Genomic DNA, 24,258 nt, shown 5'->3' with positions numbered 1-24,258 from the left:
TGCGTATCTTAAATTATTTTTCTTTATTTTGATTAGAGTATGAAACATCTTGGGGCTTGTTTACACTGTACGTTGCAAATAGATGCATCCCGTGGTAAAGCAACACTCAGTGAGATGAGGGCTCAGCTGGTGTTTTGGAAAAGAAGCAAGGGCATGTCTCCAAGAGATGGCCCCCCCAAGACACAGAGATACATGAGTAGTGTGTACACCAGGTGTTGTTTCATGTAATTCATCTTTACACACGCATCTGCAAGCAGGTGTCCTGTCAGCTTGTGTTAACGCAGTAAAGGAGTCAGTGCAACATAACTTGGTATATGAGCTGGATTCAGTGAGCTGAAACCAATGTACAGCTGATGCAATCTCCGCATGTAGTAGTGTGCAAGGACACACACACACACTAAAATGAATCAGATTCTCAGACCAGCCGTGAAAATTTAAAAAAATCCAGATTTCAAATGACAATTCAATTTATTAAGGCACAACAAACAAACAAAAAACCTTTTCTGGCACTCTGGAAAGTAATTGCCCCTCCCATTGTCACTGAATAACCACAATTGTGGGACACCCAATTCTGATTGCCACCATTGTTGAATCAAGAAATCACTTAAATAGAATGTCAGAGAACGTGAAGTAGACAAGAGCTCAAGAACCAATGCACCATGCCACGATCTGAAGAAATTGCAGAAATGAAATCAGTCTTGAAAAGGTTACAAAACCATTTCCAAGGTTTTGGGGCTCCAATGAACCACCATCAGGGCCATTATCAAAAAATGGATAAAACCAGGAACAGTGGCAACCCTTCCCAGGAGTGGATGCCCAACTAAAATTACTACAACCGTGCCTAACATTCTTCATTCATTCTCAAACAACATATAAAGACCTGCAGCCTCGCTTGGACTCAGTTAGGTCCAGTTCATGACTCTCCCATTAGAAAGACACTGGCCAAAATGGCCTCCATGGGAGAGTTCCTGATGAGTCAAAAAATTTAATTTTTTTGGAAGGTGTGCAGCCCATTATATCTGGCGTAAAAATTGCACAGCATTTGATAAAAAGAATATTATGCCAACAGTGAGGCATGGTGGTGGCAGAGTGATGGTCTGGGGCTGCTTTTCTTTCTCAGGACCAGGACAATTTTCTGCGATTGAAGTAACAATGAATTCTGATGTGTACCAGAAAATCCTGAAGGAGGAACATCCAGCCATCAGTTCGTGCCTGGAAAAAAAAATTGGGACCTAAGTTAATTTAAAATGCTGTTTTTAAATGACTTAATTCATAATGGGGGGGGGGGGGGAATCATACCTGGCATATGAAAGTTGGTAAATAATGAATTAGTGGTGGGTAATCACAACTTTTGGTTATCTTTCAGTGAACACACCCCACTACCTTGCTCAATAAAGAACTTGCTTAAACAGAATCTGTCCTGACAAAATCAAGTCAGATAAAAGATCTACAGCTGCAACAAAATGACACGATGTGAAGAAATTCCAGAACTGTCGAGAAGTAAAGTTACTGACATCTGTCAGTCTGGAAAGGGTTACAAAATCCATTTATAAAGCTTTAAGATTCTGGCACACCATAAGGGGAGCAGTTATCCTCGTTAAAAGTAGAAAAAATGGAACCGGTTTCATCCTGTACAAACTGGACATTTATGTGACACAGTGACCTGAAAGTCATCACATTACTCCGTCAACAAGCGGGAGTCAAAGGTTTCTTAGTCGTTCATTGCTCAACATTTATTTATTTTGGGGATGGGAGGGTTGTTCACGGTCACTGCGATAAGAAAAGCAGCCTAGAAAGTTACGCTGACATGTCGGCTTCGCATTTATACAAAGGACTCTTTGGGGAAAGTTTAAAGAACAACTTCTGGTTCATTTTTAGTTCATAATAATCAGATTACTTCTCATGGTGTTTTTAATTGTGAACTCGTAATCATTTATTCAAATGCTGCTTTTCAGAAATTCAGAATTAATTAGGAAGGACCTACTTTATTTCATCTTTTTTTTTTTTTAATTTAAGTGTCACAGTCATTGGCATCAAAGTGGCATGAAAGCTTGAAAAATATTGTTTCTACCTCTAATACCTTGAATGGCAGAATAGTTCCAGTTTATCACTTTTAAATATTAACCAAGAATGATTCATTCATTGATTAAAAGGAAGGTGTCGCAGGATGTACTGTATATGTGTGCACGTATATTTTACATCTGTGGATTTAATAATGAGGTGTGGCATGCAACTAGGGGGCGGGGGAGCATCCACAGGCTTGGTTCCCCCACCACCCATTCCCTCTCCCCTGGCGACAGACCATCGGTGGTCCGCGATCGTATTGCAAAGGTCCATCGTCACCACCACCCACTTATTTTTTTTATTTTTTTTTTTTTGGAGGGGGGGACGACATTAAATAAGGCTCTGCGATCCCATTGTCCGTCCGCACCACACCCACCAAATTTCTGGAAGTCCGTGATTGCAATTGTCCATAAGCACCGCACAGATCAAGGATGACAATGTTTTGGTCATATTTTGTCACGTGAAGCGATATACACATAGACCTACAGTCCGATAAGAAAAGATTAAACTGAATTAATTAATGGTGCATGCATGTGAATATTGTTATATCTCACTGCAGTATTTGTGTGTGAATATTTATTTGAACTGGTAAGACTTATACTACTGAGAGCCTAATTTTTCTTCAGCCCATCAGTTTACATTGTTAGCGTTAAGACGGTGCCTAAAGTATGTCGTATTCAAATGTACAATCACAATGTGTGTGATACTTTTCCGGGTGTTTAGTTTTAAGTAACACAAAGTATTGACAGCCCTAAATGATGAATGTGGTAAAAATTCTAACGTGGTTAACGTGATCAGTGGTGACGTGTTGTTTTAAAGGTATAATGCAAGCGCAGAACTGTTTTTATAAATTAACCCCCCCCCCCCAAAAAAAAAGGCAAGCAAATGTTTTACACGTGATAGTGACAAAAAAAATACCTTCAAAATCTGTTCTTCCAGCCCAAAACACTCCATAATACTCAGGATCATAGCTGTAAACATATTCAGTCACGTGTGACGCTTTTAAATTAAATTCTTTTTTAAAGCTGTGTTCCACAAGCAGCCAGCAGGGGGCTGCAATTAAGCTTTCCACCCAAAACTCCCGCCCCCATTACTCCTAAAAGTGCTGATCCAGAATGAGGTCATTCTGTCTCAAATCCCCACGCGCCTATCTAATATCACATGGTCACACATACATACTGTAATAGCATTTACAGTATATCAACTGTGCTGCTTCATCGTTATTAAATCTATCCTCTGAATTAAGGAGGGATTTGGGTCATATCGAAGAGGAGGAGGAGGAGGAAGAGGAGCAAGCCTGTACTGTAGTATGTCATAATCTCAGGTTACAGCTGGTTCAGCAACACATGACCTAAATATTATGTCACGTATATTCAGGGGTAATACCAATGTCTCAGTCACACACTGGTATTATGTACAATAATAAGGAATACACTGTACATTAGTTTTATGTACCTTTCAAAAGCACAGCCTCTAGTTCATGCAGGGTTCAGTCGCTCTTTTAAAATGTGAGGAGCAGAATGTTCTAGACCTGCTTTGTATGTAAAGTGCCTTGAGATAACCTCTGTTGGGAACTGGCACCAAGTAGATAAAGTTCAGTTGAAGTGAAGTATTTCCACTCATGTATTAATGTGACTTGTACATAATCAAAACCTAACATTCATTCGCTGCTATCCGTTGAGCTGTCTTGTAAAACATAAATCAGAGTAAACTGTCCAGATAATATAAACAATAATGGAAGCATATTTATAAATGACTTACATCTAAACTTAGATAATACACGATATTAGTAAATGCTCCCCAAATTCTGTAATATTTTGTTTTTCATAAGCAGCTTGTATGAATACTGAAATGCAAATTGCCATTGCATTCAATAAAAATTGAGGTATTGCAAGCATTTTTTTTATTACCAATTCCCCTTTTAAAATAAATGGAATAATAGTGAATTAATTTCTCCCTGGCTTCTGATTTCCAAACTAGTTCTCCAGCAGTTTGTTGTCAGAAAGCAGGCCAAAATTTGCAATTTTTAGAATTGTTATTCTTGCTTCCATTTAATGGCTGCCACAGTCATTTCAAAAATGACTTACAGATGAAATCCCTGAGGCTTTTCTCTAAACTCTCCTGGAATGGGAGATGAGCTAAATAAATTTCTATACCTGCATGAACGTGTGCACATTTACTGTAAACAGACGTATATTTTATTCCAGTCATCCGTAGCCTGTAACACCAGATACCAATATGGAATAATGGGGGCGATAACTGGGTTTTATTTCAATATTGAGGGTTTGTTTTTTTTTAAACTTGTGATGAGAGTTGGAGTGTGACATCGCAATAGCACTCCACAATTCTCTCTTGGCTGAAACACTTGGCTGGGGGGGGGAATTAAATATGTGAGAAAAATCCTGGTCAAATAAATGTTATCAAATAGAATTTATGTCTAATGTATCAATAATCTGTAACGGATTGTAATTTCATATATATAGACATATAGATGGCACAAGGTGTCGGAAAAGGACTACACATACTTTTGTCTAAAACAATCTCCTCAATTCTCTTCAAACTGTTTCCCTGGTTGGCATCAAGATGCCACTGTTGGCCTGTGCACAGAAACAGCATGTCGGTGAGTTGTTTTTTTTTAAACAAATAACGCAGTGTACATTTAAAAAAAAAAGTATGATTAGGCAAATTTGTTAATGCTAAATTGGCGGTTCACTGTACTGTAAAGGGGAAGAAATGTATCGACTTTCTTTAAAAGAATAACAGATTCAAAATAATAGACAAAATTCTTTTTATTATAAAATATAGTATTTTCATCGCAGTTTATGTGCAATTTATTTGCAACAATATTTGACACCAGTAGGTAGTGTATTGCTGGAGAATAGTCTCGTGAAAAAGTGATGTGATTAGATTTCCACATGACTGTTTTTGTTATGCTTCAAAACACCTTATTAATGTTTTCCCACCTTTCCGATACAGTGTGAAAAATTGAAAAATTGTATCGGTCGGGCCAGTAGGGCTGCGAAGAACATTCATTCATTCATCCCGGCTTCATCCTGGAGCCTATCCCAGGTATTTTGGGGCGAGAGACATATAATAAAAACAAATATTAGTACTCTCAGTCACACCTACGGGCAATTTAGTCTTCGCTCAACATACGATGTGTGTTTTTTTGGATCTAAGAGCAAACTGGAGTACTCAGAGAAAACTCACACAGTCACGGGGAGAAACATGCAAACTCCACACGCGGGCAGGGCCGGGATTTGAACCCCGGTCCTCAGAACTTTGAGGCAGACGTGCTAATTAGTTGATCACCATGCCCTCGCTTTTAAGAACAATAAATAAAAAACAACTTAAAGCTAAAAACACTTTCAAGTATCAAAAACCCTGGGTAGTCCATATGAGACTTCGCAAAAGATACTGAGAACATTGAAAGCTGGCGACGTCTTTGCATCTGCTCCAAGTTCATTTAATCATACACACAAAAAGAGTTTGAGGAATACTGCTGGTAAGTCTTGTCACCCTGAGTCAAATAATGTCTAACTTTTGTGTGTGTGCTAAAAAAAAAAAAAAAAAAAAAAGACTACTCCCTCATCCCGACAGTGAGGTGTGACTTGGTTGATGCCTCGAGCCTCCTCCTTTCAGCCTCCTCGGCTTTCCTCCTCTCCTCTTTGAGCTCCTTATATCTCCACTTTGGGATCTGAAGCAGTTGCCTGCCTCCATCTTTGGCACTGCTCTTCCTGTGGATCTTTTCAGGCTCATAAGTGGGTGTGGGGGCCTTGGACACCCTCACCTTGGGGATGCTGAATCCCGGTCTGATGCTGCTCCTCCTGAGTATCGTATGGAGAGGCAACAGGCTGGTCCTTCGTAGCTCCGTCTCGTTACAAGACAACATTCCTAGGCTGGTGCTCCTGACTCGGGGCGCCATTCTGTGTGTTTGAAGGCTGGCCCGCCGGTCGGGTGAGGGTTTGGGCACCAGAGTGACCTGCGAGTTCTGGAATAGCTTAAGGTTGGTGTCCACACTGTCCAGATTGATGGCGGTGATTTCTTTGGCACGCTGATGGTGGAGGATTTCGGGAACTGCGTAGCGGCGTTTGCCCACACTTGGGGGGCTGTTAGGGCACACCTAAAATGCAAGGTTGATTGTCATTAATCTGGTTTGCATAAGATCCTAAGGCAAGCAAAGATCAGCAAATAATTGCTCCACCTCAAAGGTTTATAATGCCTATATGATGCATTGCTTTTGTCCAAAGAAAGCCCCTCAACTCACTTCAACATCATTATATGGCACTAAAATTCCTCAAGATTGTGACAAACCACCACCCTTATAATAAATGAAGCTCCCCAGCGCAATCCAACACAGTTCGTTGGCACAAAGGCAAAAAAAAAAAGTCACGAGAGTGGAAAAGCACAAAAGCACCCACATCCAACACGGGCGGGGCTTCTCGTTTTAGCACAGTATTTTGACAAATTGCAGTTACAGTAGTGTTGAAAACAATAGGAGTCCACTGTGGCTAACCACATTAATCCACATTGTCAGTATACAGTATTTATTATTGCTACATGTCCAACAAGTTACCAGTAGATGCAGTAGATTCTCAGAAAACCAACAAGATCCAGCATTCATGATACGTTAGTAACAAAACAAGCCAGATCCTAAACAATCAGTATTCACCAGGAAAACCGGAAATGCAAGTTAACCGTACTGACTACGTTTGGAAGTTATGGCAAAAGCACATGTTCAGAGCTTTTTCACATACTCCGAGCCCATTTACGTCGAAAGACATCAACATCATGAGCCATGTCAAAGGAAATTCAGTTACACTGAAAACATTTCTGGATATAACACAGGTAATGTTTCAGTATCTAAGTAGAATCAGTATGAGATTATGATTTACTTTGACTTGATCTAAGTTCTAACGTCAGACGAGTCTGTCCATATATCTAAATGCTTATGGTCTATATTTACTTTTGATATTGAATGTCTATTTACCTCTTTAAAAATGTCTGTCACAGTCTGTGCAGTGTCAATAAATTATGATTATGGTATTAGGTAACAACTACACACTCGGGTAAAACAACTCAGTAAGTTATTTTGAGGTCTTGAGATTCCATCCCTAATCACACCCGCAACTTTATATCTGTTGGCATTACTGACCACACCTGTACATTTTTCAAATGTGAGTGACTGTGTATGACCACGTTTTTTTTTAATAACTGTTTCACATGTGTGGCATAGAGTCGACCAACTTGTGGCACCTTTCATCTGTTATTCCACTCCAAGACTCCTTAACAATATTGTATTCCACAATTCATTTACATTTCTTGGTTTTGCTTCAGAAACAGCATTTTTGATTTCATCCCACAAATTCTGGATTGGACTAAGGTTTGGGGATCGGGCTGGTCACTCCATGACATTGGGGTGATATTGCATATCATGAATTGGACTGCTATTATTTTGAATGCTACTGTACTGTACTGTGGTGATTTTAAATGAGGGTAGCAACATAGATCAATCAGTAAATTTAAACTTTGCAATTTTGCCTCATCTCCTTCTTAACCACAACAGACCAGTACAGAGTCTTGATCAATGGAAAGGCATCAATCCCCCTGTCGCTCTCCTGCTCTTTCCTTCCCTCACTCGTGAAAAGGCCGCGAGATACTTAAACACCTCCAATTGGGGCATGAGCTCCTCCTCAACCCAGAGAGGGAATTCCACCCTGTTGTAACTGAAGACCATTGTCATAGATTTGGAGGTGCTGATTTTCACCTGAGCCGCTTCACACTCATTTGCAAACCGCTCCAGCGAGAGTTGAAGATTACAGATTAATTAAGACATCAGAATCACAACATCTGCAAAAACCAAAGATGTAATGCTACAGTATTCTCACCAGACCAAACCCCCTCAATGCCTTGGCAGCATCTCGAACTTCTGTCCATGAAGGCAATGGACGGAATTGGTAACAAAGGGTACTCTTGATGGACTCCAACTCTCAAAAGAAACATATTCAACTTACTGCTGGCAATGGGGAGTACTCTGACTCTGATAAAACTCTGAAATTAGTCAGACTGGGACCAAACAGTCATTATAAGGGGGTCCGGTACCCCATACAACTGGAGCATCCTCCACAGGACTTCCTGAGGGAGACGTTTGAACAAGTTTTCCAAGTCTCCAAAATAAATGTAATTTGGCTGAGGAATCTCCCATCCTTTTTACAAAATTGGTCCATCCGAAATGTTTGAAGGAATTTTTTATTTTCACTTTATTGCCACTAACCGTATGACAGGTCACAGCAATGAATGGGCTCCTGATGGCTGTCGTCACAGACACCAGGTGGTCGATGACGCCGGTGTCTTCGGGGTTGGTGACATTGGCAATGTTGAAGATGTCGCGCATTGTGTCAGTCAAGCGCTTCAGACAGCTCCGTGGCTCTTTGGATTTGGCCACCATGGATGCTAGCGGAGGCCATTCTAGACTACGAAAGCAGCATGGGTGTAATGTTGCAGTTGCTCTTTAACTCAATCACTGTACAGGACCAAGAAGGAGTCTTGAGATTTTTACCTGTATCCATCACAGATTTGTTTCGGAGTCGAGCGTTCCATTAGTCGGGCCATCACCCAGGCAGTTTCGTAGCGCCCAGTGAACAAGGCCCACTCCCTGGCGGTCATTTGGCGGCCACAATCTCGTGCATTTAGAGTCGCTCCTGAAAGGAACAGATGGTGTCATTTAAAGTGGGGCACTGCAATACATCATCTGAAGTGACATCCTCTACTTAATCAATAGGGTTTAATATGATGTTGGTCCGCCCTTTACCTTTATGACAGCTTTAATTCTTCTGAAAAGACTTTCCTCAAGGAGTGTGTTTGTAAGGATTTTTTTTACCAGATGGACTAGTAGTTGAAGGGTGTTTGTGAGGTTACACAGTGACGTTGGATGTGAAGTCCTAGCTCTTAGTCGCTGCTCTAGTTCATCTCAAATGTGTTTTGTTCTGTTGATGTCAGGACTTTGTTAATGCCAGTCAAGTTTATCTGCATCAAACTCTCTCATCCATGTCTTTATGGATCTTGGTTTATTGCACTGTTACATAGCCAGGTTAGAAATGGAGGATATGTTCCCACAAATTACGGTGCATGGAATTGTCCAAAATGTTGGCTCCTTAGTTATAGTGAAATGAAATGAAGGATTCAGCATGGGTTTTAAACAACTCATTGCTCCCAACTTTGTTGGAACATTTGAGGGATGCCCCCTTCCTGTTCCAATATGATTGTACACCAATGCACAAACCAAGGTCCATAAAGACACTGATGTGACTTTAGTATGAATGAACTATGTGGCCTCCTATTGGCTGGCATTCAGTTCAGGGTGTACCCCGTATCCCTGCCAGAAGATAGCTGGGAGAAGCACCAGCACTCCCGCAACCTTTGTCAGAAGCGGCTCAGAAAATGGATGGATGGGTGGAACCTCGGACTGAACATTTGCATCGCCTTCAATTGTACTGACCACTGTTTTTAAGTTTAGTGACAGAAGTGTTTTATGTTTGTTACTTTTTTTGTTTTCTAACATTCCAGCTAAAATAAATAAATGTTGGAGTTCCTTGATTCCCAAGTTAAAGTCGATTGTGTTCCATAACTTGACGTACAGACATGCCCTCACCCGCCATCATGAGCGAGCGCACACATTCGACGCGGCCCTGCATGGCAGCCTTCATGAGAGCAGTGAAGCCATGACAATTTCTCCTTTCGATGTCCAATCCTGAGTAGTAGTTGAGCAGGTAGTTGGTGATTGTAATGTGACCTACAGAAATCACATGCACAAAGATAACAATCCATTATTCACATGTGACTGGAGACATTTTTATGCACTGCTTGGTCAACGGGCCTATGTGTGTGTGAGAATGAATTTGTGCAATAGTGCTTGGCTGTGTGAGTGCATAAATGTGTGCGTGAGTGTACACGCGTGCGTGTGCATGAGAGTGTGTGTATGTGTGTGAGCGAGCGACTGACCTGCCTGTGCCGCAGTAATGAGGGCTGTGTTCCCCTCACTGTCCTGCCAGTTAGCATCCAGATACGGACACTGAGACAGCGCTATGACAACGTCAACATAACCTTGGTAACAAGCAACCAGCAGCCCAGTCTGAAATGACAAAGAGTGAAGGTGTTTAATGAGAGAAATGCGCAAATATTTGTCGTACAAGAGGGGGCACAAGTGATGTCTTATTGCATCCTGAAAAAAGCAAAACCTTTGCATATCAGCAACACGTGGCATGGGTCTTTGTGAATTATTATGACGTTTTCACTGCAAAACGAGACATGTTGAACTCAGCGGAAAGGTAAGCAAGAGTAGCAGTGTGATGTTGGCTTCCAGAAAAAGAGTTGGTGTTTGTGTGCGTAATGTGTGAATGTCGCTCTGTGTGAGCGCGGAAAGTTGTGTTTGCCATCGTGATGACCCAGGAAAACTCAACTGAAAGTAAAAATTGGGTACTTTTCCGGCAGTTGCAAAAACAACCAACCAACACAAACAAGTTTGATGATGGGGGAGTGGAAATGTATTTCTTAGTTGACTTTTCATCCAATCACATTTTTAAGTCTGTTCTGTAAAACCATATATTTGTCTTTTACAGTAATACAATAACTACAATTCATGTTTCTATGCATCTCTACTGTAATGATTACTGTACGTTTTAAAATGCAATAACTTATTGAATTTCCACTATAACAGTGAATATTTTACTGTATACCTTATAATACATCTATCCATTTTCTGCGCCACTTATCCTCACGTGGTGTAAATAGTTCTTTAGATGCTCCCTTTTATTTCTTTTGTTCCAGTCTCGTTCCATTCAAGATGAGCAGAAATACTCTCACTTTGTGAATTCTAATTCCCAACTGTGACAGAACTTCAATTGAACAAATCCAAATTTGCAAAGTGCAGCATTGTTCATCAATCGGAGCAATTATCCCTAGTTCGCAAGGAAATGCTTGTATTAAATACAGGAATTATGAAGCTGATTTACTACCATTTTGATGTAGTAAACATTTACACACGTCACATACATCAACGCACCATTGAGCTTTTTTCAATGTACTGTGCTGTTCTGTGTGTGTGTGTGTGTGTGTGTGTGTGTGTGTGTGTGTGTGTGTGTGTGTGTGTGTGTTTGTGGAGTCCCTCCACCCCCCATGTCTATTTCAAGGTGCACTGTATACTCCACTCAGAGCTTCAGTCAAATTAGGATGGTGGTGTCCAATCTAGCAAAATTGAAATTAACTTGGCCACCCTCATCCTTCAAATTGAAACAGAAGCACTATATTTATTCTTAAATCCTGGTTTGGCCTCAAGCCTTGTTTGCACACAGCACAGCAAGAAGAGTGTTGATGTAAATTGTAAATTTTTTAAGCATTTAAAGAAACTTTATTAAGTTCTAACCTTAATATCATATTACTGCATTATCATTGAAAAAAGTACTCAACTGTTTTTCCATGGCAACAACTTCAGGGTTCTATGATACTGGTAGGCCAATGAGTACTTGTATTAATTGTTTTCTTTTAGATTTGTTGGTATCCTTGTTGTATTTTAGTTATCTTCTTATCTTCTGGCCATGATCGTATCATGTTGATGTTTAATATGTGAATAACTGCTTTGTATTCCTAAATTATTTCTTTAAAACTAAAATGAAAATTAACTCTGAGAAAACATCCAATTCTATGTAGTGTCTATATTTGGAAAATGAAATCATCAATGCAGTAACATTTTTTGTATTTCCCATAGTGCAAGCTACTTAAAATGGAATTTATAGCCCATGTGTAACGGACATGATGTAAAGCAAACAACTTAACTATTAAAACAAGCCAGGCTGTAAGCCAAGTGCACGTAATCGCATTAGTGTTGTCAGGCCTGAGAGCCTCGAGGAGACAAAGGGGGAATGTTTGTTGGAATAATTGGTGGATTGTGTGGAGAAAAAGTTCACTTTAACTGCATGGCTCTGGTCATCCACGTAGGTCTGTTGGGCCGAACACGTAGACCTGTCACTCACGCATGCTATGCATTTACTCTGCAAGCTATTTTCATATACCATATATACCTTCACAGTGATTTTAAATGCAGTCTTAACAAGAAATCTCCTGAAACTGAAACAGTGAAAGATTGTATTTTTCACAGAGGCCAAACAAAAAGACTGAAGTTAAAAGCAATTTGAAGACTTTCATTATTTTACGCTGATGGGTGTTCTGTATGTCCTCACTGATTTTCAATCTCATGTGTTCCCATTCTCTGGATTCCCACTGACCTCATGTAACCTTGCTATTATCAAATTGTGTCTGTGACGTTAATGCAGTCCAACTTGCTTTCATATTGATGTTCAGACCACTATGTGAAAGGTTACAGGAGTGTGGTTGTGTGTATTTGATTTAGTATTGTACGATAAAGATGACACGCACTGGTGACCCCGAACGGGACAAGCCAAATGAAAAAGCAGAAGATAAAGAATACAAATGTACAGCTTTTTAAAAAAAAAAAAAAAAAACCTGCCCGTGCTTTCTTTGAGTACACTGTGTCACAATCCAATTTTAACAGGACACAGAAGCAAGTGGAGGCTGAGAGTTTTATGGTGAAAAGTTTATTGAAGAACACATGGTGATGGATCCTTGAGGGTTACTGGCAGGTTGTCGAGACAGGGAATGTGGGGCAGGCAATGGCGTGAGGAGGTGGATGGCTTGGTGGTGTAATGGAAGAGGTCAACACGGTTGGGGACACAAAAGGAGGACTGTGGACAAAGAAAATCATGAAGGTCAAAAGGATAGTAAGGACTGGCATAGCTTATGTGTTGGTTAGAGAGCCAGTGTCCCATGGGAGAATGTCAATACTGTAGCAAGGGTTTCCTGGACCTGATGGGCTTTTATACAGGGGATGGTGAAGGCTGATTAATTACAGGTGTCTGGACAAAATGATCCTGATTACTGGGAAGAGAGAGAGAGAGAGAGAGAGAGAGAGAGAGAGAGAGGAGAGAGAGAGAGAGATGTGTGCAAAGTGCCACCCAAGGTCCAACAAAATAACTGCAGAACACAGCTCATGACAGTAACCTCCTCACAGCAGATGTCTCAGCAGTCTGGAGTGGGAGGTCACGGAAGAAAAGTCAAACAGACAGACCCACCTCATACTCAGTCGTAGGAGAGAGCCGAATGTTCGTGAGCCGTTTGTTTCGCTCTGCGGACTGGGTTAAGACTACCCAAATGTCTTTCCGAATGGTCTGGATCCTCTCAAAGTGATCCCTTGCCACAGGAACCACCACCACCTTCTCCTGGAGGGTGGAAACCGTAACAGGCTATGAATGGAGACATACCAGTAGCGGAGCTGGTGAGGTAGTAGAGTTTGGACTCAATTCATGGGAGGAATGAGTTCCAGGAGATGGGGTTGCATGTGGTAACGCAGTGAAGGTGCCAATTCTAGTGACTGATTTGCCTGCTCTGTCTGGATGTCTGTCTTTGGACGCTATACCAAAGACAAACTGGCAAACTGCGGCGACCACTTTACAGAACTCTTTCCTGACAAGGGAGGAGAAGTGAGGACCTCAGTTCCCTGTCAATGTCAATCCTGTGAAGTTTGAAGACTATTGAACATGGAGGTTAGCAGTTTCAAAGGCGTAGAGGCGAGAGTAGATTTCCGAGTTGTAAGTAATGGACATATTGGGGGGAAAGGATTCATAATACAAAAATTATAGAGTTACCTTCAGGGGGGGTATACTGGTAACAAAGTCCAAGGCAATTTGGGACTAATGGTGGCTCAGAATAGGTAAGAGATGCATCAAAGCAGCCGGGGCATGTGTGAAGTCTTTCCTTATGTATAGACGGAGCAGGCTCTGACAAACTCCCACGTGTCTTTAACTAGGCTGGGCCACAAGAAGTGTTACTGGATGAAATTGATGGTGGGGTGATGTTAGGAGGACAGGTGAAAGACATCAGATCATGCAAACTCAGGTACGAACAGTTAGTGCGGTGGCCCGGTCTTTGGATCCAGATGAGTCTTTTGAGCCTCTTTAACCACCTGTCCAATTTTCAAAGTGGCTATCTTCCAATGAAACACAAGAAAAGGATAAGGAGAAGGAAGGTTCTGGTGCATCAGGGCTGGAGGGGAGTGAGTACATGCACATCTGCTGTTACGGGATCCAGGACAGAAAGACAGTCTGAAATTAAATCGGGTCAAGAAGAAGACCCAGCGAGGTTATTGACTTTATGGCATTTGGCAGGACGGAGGTAGGCAAGGTTCTTGTGATCAGTCCAGTTGATAAAAGGTAAATTAGTCCTTCCAGCCAGTGCATCCAGTACTCCAGTGCCCAGATTATGGCCAGCAGCTCTAGGTTGCCAATGCCCTAGTTCCATTTAGCAGGGAATAGACAACGGGGAAAGACAGCAAAGGGATGAACTTTTGGGGAAGAGGGGTCTCACTGCAAGATAAAAGCGCCTCCACCACAAACTGGAGGGAGGGATCTGAGTGTTGTAGGGTGGTAGCACTGGAAAAAAGGGTCTCAAGTTGGTTGAAAGCTTGGGATGCTGCTGTGGTCCACGAAAACTGAGAGCTGGTGAGAGGAATTGACACTATACTGTAATTGCGGATGAGGCAGCCTTAGAAGTTCTTTGCGGTTGGTGGGTGTGGGCCAGTTAACAACTGCTTGCATCTTGGGACAGTCTGGTTGCAATTGTCCTTTGACAAGATATAACCGAGGAAGTGGAAATTTACGTTTTTTATTTGACATACAGGCGGTTCTCAAGAAAGCGCTGGAGGACTTGGCTGACATGACAGTGTTCTTCAGGGGAGTGGGAGAAAATAAGGATGTTGTTCAAGTAAACATTACTTTTCAAAACATTACTTTTCAAAAGACATTACATTTTAGCAGAAATAAAACATTAGGGGTTTTCTTTCCTCTTGGTGGCTTGGTAAACTCGCTAGTGTGTTTTTTCAACTAAAAGTGACCACTCCCGTGATTATTAGAGTTCTGTTAGTTGTTCTTGTTTGTTTGCAAGCTAAATGTATGTGGCTTATTTAGTGAAAAACTGTGTGTGTGTTTGTGGGAAAGGCGCACGTGCTTGCTGAACATCAGTGTCCTTATATTATGTTGTGTATTGGACATGCAAAAGATTTGTGATCACATTATTATTAGCACACTGAATAATCTGGGGTATATCCAGTGCCAGAAATAGAACAGCTTATCTTTATCTTTACAGGAAGAGAGATATAATTATGTATCACTAACTGACATACTGTATAACATGATAAACCTCAAATTCCTTATTAAATGTGTTGAAGAATCTCACTCATGCATCCAATCTTTTTTCCCCAAGTAAATTAATTCAAATAAGATGAGCTTTACATATAAGAGAAAAGTAAATTATGTAATAGTCCAGAAATCAGACCAGAGGCCATTTGCAGTCGATAATGAACGTGTTCACACTCCTGTCTGTGGCTATATCAAATCACATGTTCATGACTTTGATTTTTCCAATCATTAGCTGGACCACTTACAGTCATATTGCTTGCTCCGATGGGGCTTGTCGTCCTGCAATTTCATTTATCACACACAATCTAACAACATACCCTATTAGTCCTTCCTTGCCTCCTGAGCTCACCATTTTTGGAAAATGTGGTTGACAGGAGGAGAACGGGCGCTAACAAGAACAGTGGTCTCATTTAAACTGAATATTTTGGTGTGTGTATGAGAGAGAGAGCGTGGGGGTGTGTTGAGTCAAAGATACAGTCTTTTCCATAAGGAGTTAAAAGAACACTATGTCCTGACTCCCCGTAAACACCGGTGTGGCACTTTTAAAAAAAATGTCAAATATTGTCCATATCAGAACGTGTTTTGTTACACATTTACTCCTCACCCCCCCAAAAAAAACAATAAACACCAGCATAGCAATCTGAGTACATGGTGTGCTAAAGCAGAGCTAAAAGAATTGACATCATGCATTTCAATTGAGAATGGGGATTATACCCAGACAACGTCCACATTTGGCAAAACAGGTCAAATTTCTTTCTGGGCCACGTAACTGTCAGAACCTGACGGCAGGAAACCTGTACAAAGCAACTGTAGGAATATTAAATGTCTATAATGTGCTATGGTTTCCATAAAATGTCTTCAGGGACTACCAAAGATCAACAATTCACATGTTATGAATTCCTTCCAGTTTGCGTATATAATAATATATATAGAAATATCTTATATACAACTATGTAACTTTTGTCCTAAAACAAATTTAGTAAAGAGAATATAATTTAACCAGGTTTGGCTTCAAACCATCAGGTCAGCATTATTCCAACTACCACAGCAAACACAGAAATTCTGCCAATTCTGTTTGTTCGGGTTTGGTCATGTGATGTTCTACATAAAGCAGATTAGTTAAGGACTGGAATTGCAACTTAAAAGACCGCTATTAGCATCACAACGGTCAAATCGGAACATGCGCCTTGAGATACAAGTTAAATTGTTTCTGTGACCATCCTCATAACTCAAAACAATGGCACCTCAAATCATCTTTCCCTATCCATCCATCCATCCATCTATCCATTTTCTTAGCCGTTTATCCTCACAAGGGTCATGGGGAGTGCTGGAGCCTATCCCAGCTGTCAACGGGCAGGAGGCGGGGTACACCATGAATTGTTTCCCAGCCAATCGCAGGGCACATAGAGACAGATAACAGTCGCACTCATAATTACACGAGGGGCAATTTAGTGTCTCCAGTTAATCCATGTTTTGGGGGTGTGGGAGGAAACCGGAGTGCCTGGAGAAAACCCGCGCAGGCATAGGGAGAACATGCAAACTCCACACAGGTGGGCTGGGATTGAACCCGGGACCTCAGAACTGTGATGCCAAAGCTTTCCCGCTGACCCACCGTGCCTCATCTTTCCCTAATGAAATAAAAAAAAACAAATGCAATTAATCCCTTCTAAACGCCTAAAAAATGTTTTCACGTGTTTTTTTTTTTATCAGAAAACTAGTGCTCTATAATATTGTACTTTCCCAAAAGACACAGTGATGGCATAATTACACAGAATGTAAAGAACTAAACACTTGGTGCATCATGCTATATTGCGGCAATCTGATTCATTGTGCTACTATTGGTGTGTACCCACACACAACCGTATTGAGAATACTATCCTGGAAGTACAGATTTACTTTTTCTTTTAATGATCTAAGAAAATGTCATTCACATGGACGATTTCGAATGAAACCTCGTTTCACAATAGCGTTATGCCTACAGTCATCTGCTGTATACCTAGAGCGATGATTCATTTTGACTTAAGGTCATGTGTGGTACGACCACTTCAACCTTCTGTTTTGTTTTTAGTTTGCTTTATTTCAGGGGTGAATATGTAATTGGCTTTTTGTGTTACATAATGCGTTGTTACAAGACACACACGCTGAGCGCCACATATATTTTGGAATCCACATTGAGGTACCTGAGGTCAGTGCATGATCATGAATTATTCAATTCACATCCTGTTATCCTATATAAATTGTACTTATAGTATCTTAGACAAGTGATAGTGTCTTTTGCTTCTCTTCAACAAAGACATTCACTATTTGAAATAGATTAACCAGCATATTAAGTATGTGTCATTTCATATAGCCTACAGATCATAAGCGTGAAACATTGTGACAAATATGATTGTGTTCCTAGTGTTTTAATTCTTCAAACCCAATAATAGTTACTGAATCCAACAGAATACAATTGAGTTCCAATGGATGGCAGTTAAATATTAATTAAAGTCAAACTTGTGCTTGAGAAAACTCCACATTTAATATTGTGGAATGTAGAGTTCAACTAAAATATGATGGAAAAAAATCTGGCAGAAAAAAAAATGAACCCAAACTGAGGTGTTCAATTCATCATCATTTAGTAGTAGGAAAGTGACAAGAAATGTTACGTGCTTACACTCTAGCTACTAGTTTCCTCTGTAAACAAACACAGTACAGCTCAGCCTCTGGCTGGCAGACATCATGGCATGTAATATGCTTTTGGCTGTACAGCAGACTCATTTGAAACTGCATTTAAATATATAATATACTCAAAGAGTTTTCTGGGGGTATTTTTCAACAAACCATATCTTTATTTTTCGAGTCTCACCGTGACAGCAGTTGAGAAAAGTTTGGTGGGGAAAAAAACGTTTTGAAAATAGATGGTGTTTTCCCTCAGTATTTTCCTCCTGGACTACAGTATTACATGGAGGTCAGACTGTATCCTTTTCGCACGGCCTGAAAATAGTCCTGTAAGCCTCCGCACAAAGCCCAGGCTTAATTAATTCTCTCCAGAATCTGATGTGGCTTAAGTGAATTTGTCTGTGTGTCAGCAAGATACAGTATGCAAGTACAAGTACAAAACGCGGTACTACTATGCAGTATACAACTTCAACTTGATTCAGTTCTTAATGTCCCCGTATTTATGTTTGATAGTGGTGTTTTGTGGGTGTGTGTGTGTGTTTTGGGTTCTGAAAGCAAACTGTACGCATATAAATACTGGAGCGTCACATAGAGCGGCGTTTCATTCTATGAGCCACATACCCTGTTGTTGCGGTCCCTCTCCTGGACCTCGTTCTCCGTTAGCCCATGCCGAATCATGATCCGGACTACAGCGGCGTTATTGGCGCAGCACGCCCGGAAAAAAGACACGGGTTCCGGGCTCTGCGGGGACGGAGAGCGCTCGTAGTCCGCGAACGCATCACCGGGCGGATAGAAGGAGTCGTCCGACGCGATGCTCCTTGTGTCGTTCAAGTCCTCGAAGTCAACTTCTTGGAAATCCTCTTCGTCGTCCTCGTCGCTCTCTTCTGTCTCCTCACATGAGCCGACGTAGTCTTCCTCCTCAGATGCGGTCGGGTGGACTTGCGTGACGCCCGTGCCGGCTTTGTGCTGCTTGACCCGGAGCGACGCTGCGACTCCTCCGTCCCTGTCGTCCGTGATCAGCACCATCGAAGCGCGAGCGAGCGAGCGCTGCCTGACATAGGACTAGCGGTCCCTTCCGGGATTCTTTCCAGTCTAACTTTTTTCAGCCCCAAAACTCACGTTACGTTGCTCGGGTGAGTTCGTAGTGCGTCCATCAATATTAAGAGTTAGTGCCCATGAACGCAACACTGAGTGAGCGCCGTCTTGCAAGTATCCTGTGTGAGAGGATGAGAGCGTGTAGAACACAAGCGAAAATACTGTGCACACAAACATGACATATAGGGCGGGGACAGACACAAACACGACATGCAGTTTTCTAATCCGATTAGAGGGCCCTGGGACAACCCCCCCACCACCACCACCAACACCACCCACCCCACCTATCTCAGCCTCATCACTCCATCTCCCATAAAAGTCGTCTTCCCCAGGTGTTCCTTTGTTTGGATTTGGTGCTGCGTTTTTGTTTCTCAAAAATGTTGGTCTTAGTCCAAATAAAATAGTGGTCAGTGTTTTTGTTCACCTGTTTTAATGTTATATTGATTATAGATTTTTTTTGTTTTATTATTAATACTGTATACAGTAAATGAATCCTTGTGGGAAATTCTGACACTCACCATGCCTCCCTAGAATTACAAACCTGCACCTGACAGAATCCAGGAGCTCCAAAAGGACCCAGCAGGAAGCACACTGTGTTGCCCTGCACGCCGCCACTCTGCCTCCCAGTGCCCTCAGCCTGCCAACCAAATCTATCCTCCTCCATGAGCCCCATCATTTTTGCTTCTTTGTCTTTTCATCAATGGCTTATCCTTGTCATTTACCAAGCCCAAACAGTTTCCCCATCACATATTTTTTTGGATTCAAATGTATCAAATTATGAACATGGCCCAGATTTAGTTAGTTATTTCTTACACCACTTGTGACTCCGATTTTGATTTTTACCATTTTTCCATGAGTCATTTTTCTTTTCCTAGTTAGTTTTTGTCACATTCTCCCTTTTCTGACCCCTGTGAGTTCACACCAAAATCTACTTGGGCACCCATTTGGCCATCTATCCGGAACCTCTGGATGGTGGCCCAATGAGCCGCCTGAGTTGCAAAAGGTATATATGTTTCATATATATCATATTTTCCCATGACCTTTTGCATGTGTTTTTGTTCCATAGCTCTTAGTACAGTACTTTTGTGTGTTGTCGTAAACACTCACAGGACTGTTTGGTCTATTCTCTTCTCGTTGTCTGCATTCACCATTCATCAAAAAAATTACTTTGAGTGCTGCTGGACAAAGATATTTGTTCCAGGGTGCCCTCCACAAATCAATCACCCTATGAGGAGAGTGCAATCTGGAAGAAGACCTACAACACAACCATCTCCCATGACTCACAGCACAGCAGTTCACACAGCGCTTCTTCTCCTCCCCTGCTGCCCTTACTCACAAGAGCCTCTCTCCCACATCACCTGGTCTTACCGAATGCGTTCATTGAGAGCCTCATGGGCAGCAAGCTTCGCTGAACCAGATTGAGGGAGGTTGAGGTCGGATACTGGACAAGGGAGGGGATGTGGAGGGGGGAGAAGATGATTTTGGATCAGACTGCCCAAAGAAAAAATATAAAAGGGTTTTGCACTAACAGTGGCAATGGTGGGAGACCCACAAACTGATGCTGAACTGGTAAAACACAAACATCCCATAACTTCCACCCAACACTCACTCTTTTGTGCAATGAAGACACTTGGCATTGATAACATTGCTTTGCTTAAGCTAATTATTTAATTTAGGCACCACCAGACATTAATTTTCATATTTATCAAGTTAATGTTGTCACGTCCCATCGGAAACGAGAGTAGGACCCAAATGCAGGAACTCGGAAGACGCAAGGTAGTTCAAGAAGAGACACGTTTATTATATGCAGAGGTAGGGGATCGAGCAGGCAGTCCGGTGGAGCAGCGGTAGTTCGGACGTCGGGCGAAGAGAGCAGATGAGCGGACAGGCAGGAGTCGGTACACGGGAGAACAATCAAAGCAGGCAGAAGTAACGAAGGAGTCAGGCTTACAAGGTTGGTCGAAGAACGGACGAAGGTCGGTACACACAGGTTCAATCAGTGATACCGGAGCACACGAATGGGACATGAAGATCATACGAACTGCCGCCGGCCAGTTGTCATCGCGGTCATATAAATCCATAGCATAATCAGGCTGCATGAGGCGCAGGTGTGCACTTTCCAATCAGCGCAACCGCGGACACCCACCCAGCCCAGTTTGGAGCGGCAGGATCATGACAAATGTATGGAACTATCCGGTATCAACTATCAGGTTTGCAACACGTCAGTGTTATTCAAAGACTTCGAAACCACAATTTATTTGCACTCAGTGTTTTGTCTGAAACGATGTTTGTTGAGAAAACCAAATATGTTTATACAGCGCCCTTTATACTTTAAAAAATGTAACACCAAGTGCCTTAGATCAATTAAAATGACAAAAAACTTTTGAAGGTATGTGAGAATAAAGAAATAAGACCATCACTGATGTGTACTCAATTTATAGACAAAAATAACTCGGTTGTGAGGGATTCTGCAGTCTGCTGATTACTGATGTGATGGTGCATTTATGTACAGGTCTGTGTGTGGTGTTTGGGAGATGAACGGTGGAATCTTGGCCAAGCGGTTGAGGAAAGTGAGATGATTGATTGATTACAGGAAGGGCTGTTGTTCATTGTGGTTACTGTATGTATCTGTGTACGTGTTATTACTTATGTAATAACACATTGATGGATCCTTTGAATTAGGAAAATGAAGGAATGGTGATTAACTAGTGCGGTGTGATACTGTAGATCAAGAGCTTGTTTGAAGTGAATCAGAAAGAATGAAGCCTAGAGACCTCAGATACCCTGCTGATAACGGATTCCATCCATCCATTTTCTGAGCCGCTTATCCTCACAAGGGTGGCGGGGATGCTAGTGCCTAACCCGGTACCATCAGGCAGAACGTGGGGTACACCCTGAACTGGTTGCCAGCGAATCGCAGGGCACATAGAGACAGGTAACAGTCCCACTCGTAATCACACCTTGGGGCAATTTAGAATGTCCAAATAATGTTACATGTTTTGGGGATGTGGAAGGAAACCGGAGTGCCCGGAGAAAACCCCTGCAGGCATGGGGAGAATATGCAAACTCCACACAAGCGGGGCCAGGATTTGAATCACAGTCCTCATAACTGTGAGACCAGCGCTCTAACCAGTTGTTCCACCATATTCTATTGGGGAGAAAATCGAGAAGGGTGCGATGAATTTCAGAATACCAAAAAAAAAAACAACATTCACACTAAATGATATTGATTAAATGATTATGTTGGGGGCGGCACGGTGGATCAGCTGGTAAAGCGTTGGCCTCACAGTTCTGAGGTCCCGGGTTCGATCTCAGACCCGCCTGTGTGGAGTTTGCATGTTCTCCCCATACCTTCATGGGTTTTCTCCAGGCACTCCAGTTTCCTCCCACTTCCCAAAAACGTGTAACATTATTTGGACACTCTAAATTGCCCCAAGGTGTGATTGTGAGTCTTGATATGCCCTGCGATTGGCTGGCAACCAATTCAGGGTGTACCCGCCTCCTGCTTGTTGACACCTGGGATAGGCTCCAGCACTCCCTGCGACCCTTGTGAGGATAAGCAGCAAAATAAAATGGATGGATGGACGGATGGATGGGTGATTCGGTTGGTGTAATTTTCAGAATTGGAATCAGCTTTAATGGCCAAGTGTGTAACAACACATAACGAATTTGTCTCCGGTAGTCAGGGCCACCCTGGTCACAAACCTTCACAGACCTTCATGTTGAGTATGGAGAAGAAGAACAAACAAACAAGGATGAAGAACAATAGACATTCAATTAATAGGAACTACTCCTTGTAAGAGTCACAGTTGTGCAAGATGCAGAGTCTGGTTGTGCAAAGGGTGCCATTTAAAGTGCTGAATCGTGTGAGTATTTATTACTAATATTAATACTGACTGGACCAGCAGGGTGTGAGGGTGTGTCGCAACATCGACGCAAGGCAGAAAATAGTAGGCTCGCTGATCAAGAATTTTGTGACTTAATTGCAAGAGGGGAAAAAAACTGTTTGAATGTCTGATAGTTTTGATCAGTAGTGCCTACCTGACGAAAGGAGCTGGAAGAGCTGGTGGGCAGGATGTGGAAGATCCAGAAGGATCCTGCCAGCTTGGTCCTAGTTCAAGTGGTGTGCAAGCCCTCAAGGGTGGGTAGGGTGATGCTGACAATCTGTTCAGCGGTTTTGATTGTCCATTGCAGCTGGAGTTTGTATTTTTTGTGGCAGCTGGACTGTGACGGAGGTTCACAGTAGTGATTTGATGTCATGGAAGCAGTTCTCGTGAAGTCCACACTCATTTCTAGTCTTCAAAGGTTGTGTTGGCCACACCAAAACTCTAGTCTCACCACTTCCTGTCAATACGCAGACTTGTCACCATCTTTGATCAGGCCAATGACTGTGGTGACATCTGTGAGCTTCAGGAGTTTGACAGCCGGGTGCCTTGAGGCACAGTTGTTTGTGTCAAGCGAGAAGAGTAGAGGGGAGAGGACATGACCTTGGGGTGCTCCGGTGCTGATACTGTGCATGGATGAGGTGTTATATGCCAGCCTCACCTGCTGTGTCCTGCCTGTCAGGAAGTTGTAGATCCATTGGCTGATTGCAGGTGAGACACTGAGCAGGAGAAGCAGGAGAGGAGTTCAGGGATGATGGTGCTAAATCCAGAGCTGAAGTCCACAAATTAGTTCCTCGTATAAGTTCACTCGCTGTGATGTTCATGCCTTGTGTACTCATTTGGTTGTTCTGTCCATCACTTCTCATAAAGCTGGTCTTGTACCAGCCAGGTTTTCTAGTTGAATTTCCCGAGTTCCTATGCGCTCTGCTCCACTTGTTTCCCATGTTCCCAAGCCCTTGTGGCAGTAGAGTGAAGAAACTTCAAACCTGGTTCCAAATTCCCAGTACCAGTCTCCCATTCCCATTCCTTGACAGCGGTCCCGGTTCCTGCTCCCCAGAAACTGCAGGCTTGAGCAGCGCAGACTGTGCAGCCACCACCCAACCCTGCTCTGGCCCCATGACCCAATACTCCCCCTTCACTCTTTTAAATTCAGATTTATCTGATTATAAAGTCAGTCTGGAGTTACTTGACTGATTCTGACTCCAATTTTTCAATTTCTTACCCAATTTTTACATTTCTTACACTCGTCGTTTTCTGCGTCCATGTCAAATTCAGTCATGTTTTGTCTT

The 24,258-nt window shown here is 42.2% G+C and overlaps 1 protein-coding gene across 2 annotated transcripts; it reads right to left on the bottom strand.

The window, feature by feature from the left end:
• Positions 1 to 4,884: 4,884 nt before the first annotated feature.
• On the bottom strand, positions 4,885 to 21,253 carry ankrd33ba (ankyrin repeat domain 33ba). 2 transcript variants are annotated; one of them, XM_061805929.1, is made up of 8 exons: positions 21,037 to 21,253; positions 20,454 to 20,526; positions 18,612 to 19,204; positions 10,066 to 10,195; positions 9,716 to 9,856; positions 8,624 to 8,765; positions 8,339 to 8,537; positions 4,885 to 6,187 (listed from the first exon to the last, which is right to left on the bottom strand). In XM_061805929.1, exons 3-8 carry the CDS (start codon positions 19,014 to 19,016, stop codon positions 5,645 to 5,647), a joined length of 1,560 nt encoding a protein of 519 aa, XP_061661913.1. In that variant the 5' UTR covers positions 19,017 to 19,204; positions 20,454 to 20,526; positions 21,037 to 21,253; the 3' UTR covers positions 4,885 to 5,644. The 2 variants fall into 2 exon arrangements, with proteins under 2 accessions (XP_061661913.1, XP_061661911.1); XM_061805927.1 differs by lacking the exon at positions 20,454 to 20,526.
• Between the last annotated feature and the right edge of the window lie 3,005 nt (positions 21,254 to 24,258).

This window comes from Syngnathoides biaculeatus, chromosome 19, assembly GCF_019802595.1.
Source record: "Syngnathoides biaculeatus isolate LvHL_M chromosome 19, ASM1980259v1, whole genome shotgun sequence".
Classification (NCBI taxonomy): domain Eukaryota; kingdom Metazoa; phylum Chordata; class Actinopteri; order Syngnathiformes; family Syngnathidae; genus Syngnathoides; species Syngnathoides biaculeatus.
This window is presented reverse-complemented; position numbering and strand designations above follow the sequence as displayed.

What these genes read in the sequence shown, in the direction of transcription:
- ankrd33ba (XM_061805929.1), bottom strand. Translation starts at nt 19,016, where the DNA reads ATGGTGCTGATCACGGACGACAGGGACGGAGGAGTCGCAGCGTCGCTC. An exon ending in CATTACTGCGGCACAGGCAG is followed by an intron (nt 9,857 to 10,065) that starts GTCAGTCGCTCG and finishes TGATTTCTGTAG; the next exon opens with GTCACATTACAATCACCAAC. An exon ending in TTGCTGTGACCTGTCATACG is followed by an intron (nt 6,188 to 8,338) that starts GTTAGTGGCAAT and finishes CTTGCATTTTAG; the next exon opens with GTGTGCCCTAACAGCCCCCC.